Source organism: Mizuhopecten yessoensis, unplaced genomic scaffold, assembly GCF_002113885.1.
Source record: "Mizuhopecten yessoensis strain PY_sf001 unplaced genomic scaffold, ASM211388v2 hete_35963268, whole genome shotgun sequence".
NCBI lineage: Eukaryota > Metazoa > Mollusca > Bivalvia > Pectinida > Pectinidae > Mizuhopecten > Mizuhopecten yessoensis.
Window position 1 is genome coordinate 1 of NW_018481739.1, and position 1,513 is coordinate 1,513.

Sequence of the window (1,513 nt, forward strand, 5' to 3'; positions counted from 1 at the left end):
CACACACACACACACACACACACACACACACATATGTGACTGCACCTTTCAAATTTGGTAAAAGATAGGGTACACCAAAAAATGTAGCCAAGACAATCCTACACAAACTAATTGTCGAAGAGAGTAACCGAGACAGAGTTGAGGATACAATTGACAAACGAATAGTTGTCCAAGTAAAAGACTGACAGTGGGAGGATATGTTCGACATACTAAAGGTCAGGCAAGTTCAAGTCAAAACGTGGGAGGACATCCCCTACATGAAGGGATAAGCAAGTCCTATACAGAAACGGCGATTAAAGATTTACTTATTCAGAACTAGTAAAGAAAGTATGCTAACGATGGTACAAGACAAACGAGTCATCAGTATTCTTTAATTGTTAGGATATCAGATAAATGAATTTACAATTCTGAATAGGCCTTTACAGTTGTCCATTTATTTGAGTTATGCCAATATTATTTTTTAATGCACAGAGTCTAAATAAATTGTTAAACAATAATATGACAATCATGATTTACCAGGATGCCGCCATAGCGATAGGTGACCTGGTAGTGAAGTCGAAGCGGGTGGCGCGGATCTCCTTCTCCAACACCATCCTGTCCTCTTCTGTTAGCATGCTGCTGAAGAGACCGCCTCTACAGCCCACCTTCTTCCAGTTCCTTTGGCCCTTCGACATAGGCCTCTGGTTCATGATAGTGGTCTTCTTCCTGATCGTGGGTTTGTCTCTGTTCCTCATGACGAAGTACGACACTACTCAGCGAACGGCTGAGCAGAAGTTTGATCTCAAGGAGAGCATGTGGTATTCTCTGAACGTCATCTTACAAGGTAATATATACATGCATATTTTAGAAATGCTGCTGATTTATTTTCCGTTAGGTAGTACATGGAACTCATTGGAGATGGGAAACATTTGAAACTCCTATTACTCCATTCGATCGTCTTTGATTGTCTGTTAATAATATTACAAATTCATGATGACATAATTCATAAAACAACATACAACAGAGCATCAAATAGCAAACAATGTAACCCGATCTGAGTGATTTTAATTTTTGTTGGTATGCCCGGATTTACGACTTCGCATCGCTGTATGTAATACTAATGCGATATCTAATTTATGAACAATTAACATGAAGTGGTATTTTTCTTTCAAGTGTCGTTACTGAAAGCATGAACAATTTAAATCACTTGCATATCCCTTAAATCTGAAACGCTGTGTCAGATTATTACAATATCTGACAAATGAACATTTCAATTTTCTTATCAAGTTTCAGTATTGAAAGTTATGCGTGCAAGTTTTTACTTACATAAAGCTTTCATCATTTGTTTTGCAGGTGCTACCGAGTTCTCGCCTCAGACTACATCCATGAGGACCATTGTGGCGTTCTTCTGGTTCTGTACCCTGATCATTACTGCAGCATACACGGCTAACCTTGCTGCTTTTCTCACTCTCAAGCAGATCGACGTTCGCATCAAGACCATGCAGCGCCTTGCAAGTCAATCCTTGGTAAATAT

General features: G+C 39.2%; 1 protein-coding gene across 1 annotated transcript; it reads left to right on the top strand.

Annotated features, from left to right (window-relative positions):
* Window positions 1-507: 507 nt before the first annotated feature.
* LOC110444034 (glutamate receptor 4-like) lies at window positions 508-1,505 on the top strand (the record flags this gene model as incomplete). Its single annotated transcript, XM_021488467.1, has 2 exons — window positions 508-823; window positions 1,333-1,505. Coding segments are annotated over exons 1-2 (489 nt in total), but the record flags the coding sequence as incomplete, so codon positions are not given.
* Window positions 1,506-1,513: the final 8 nt, after the last annotated feature.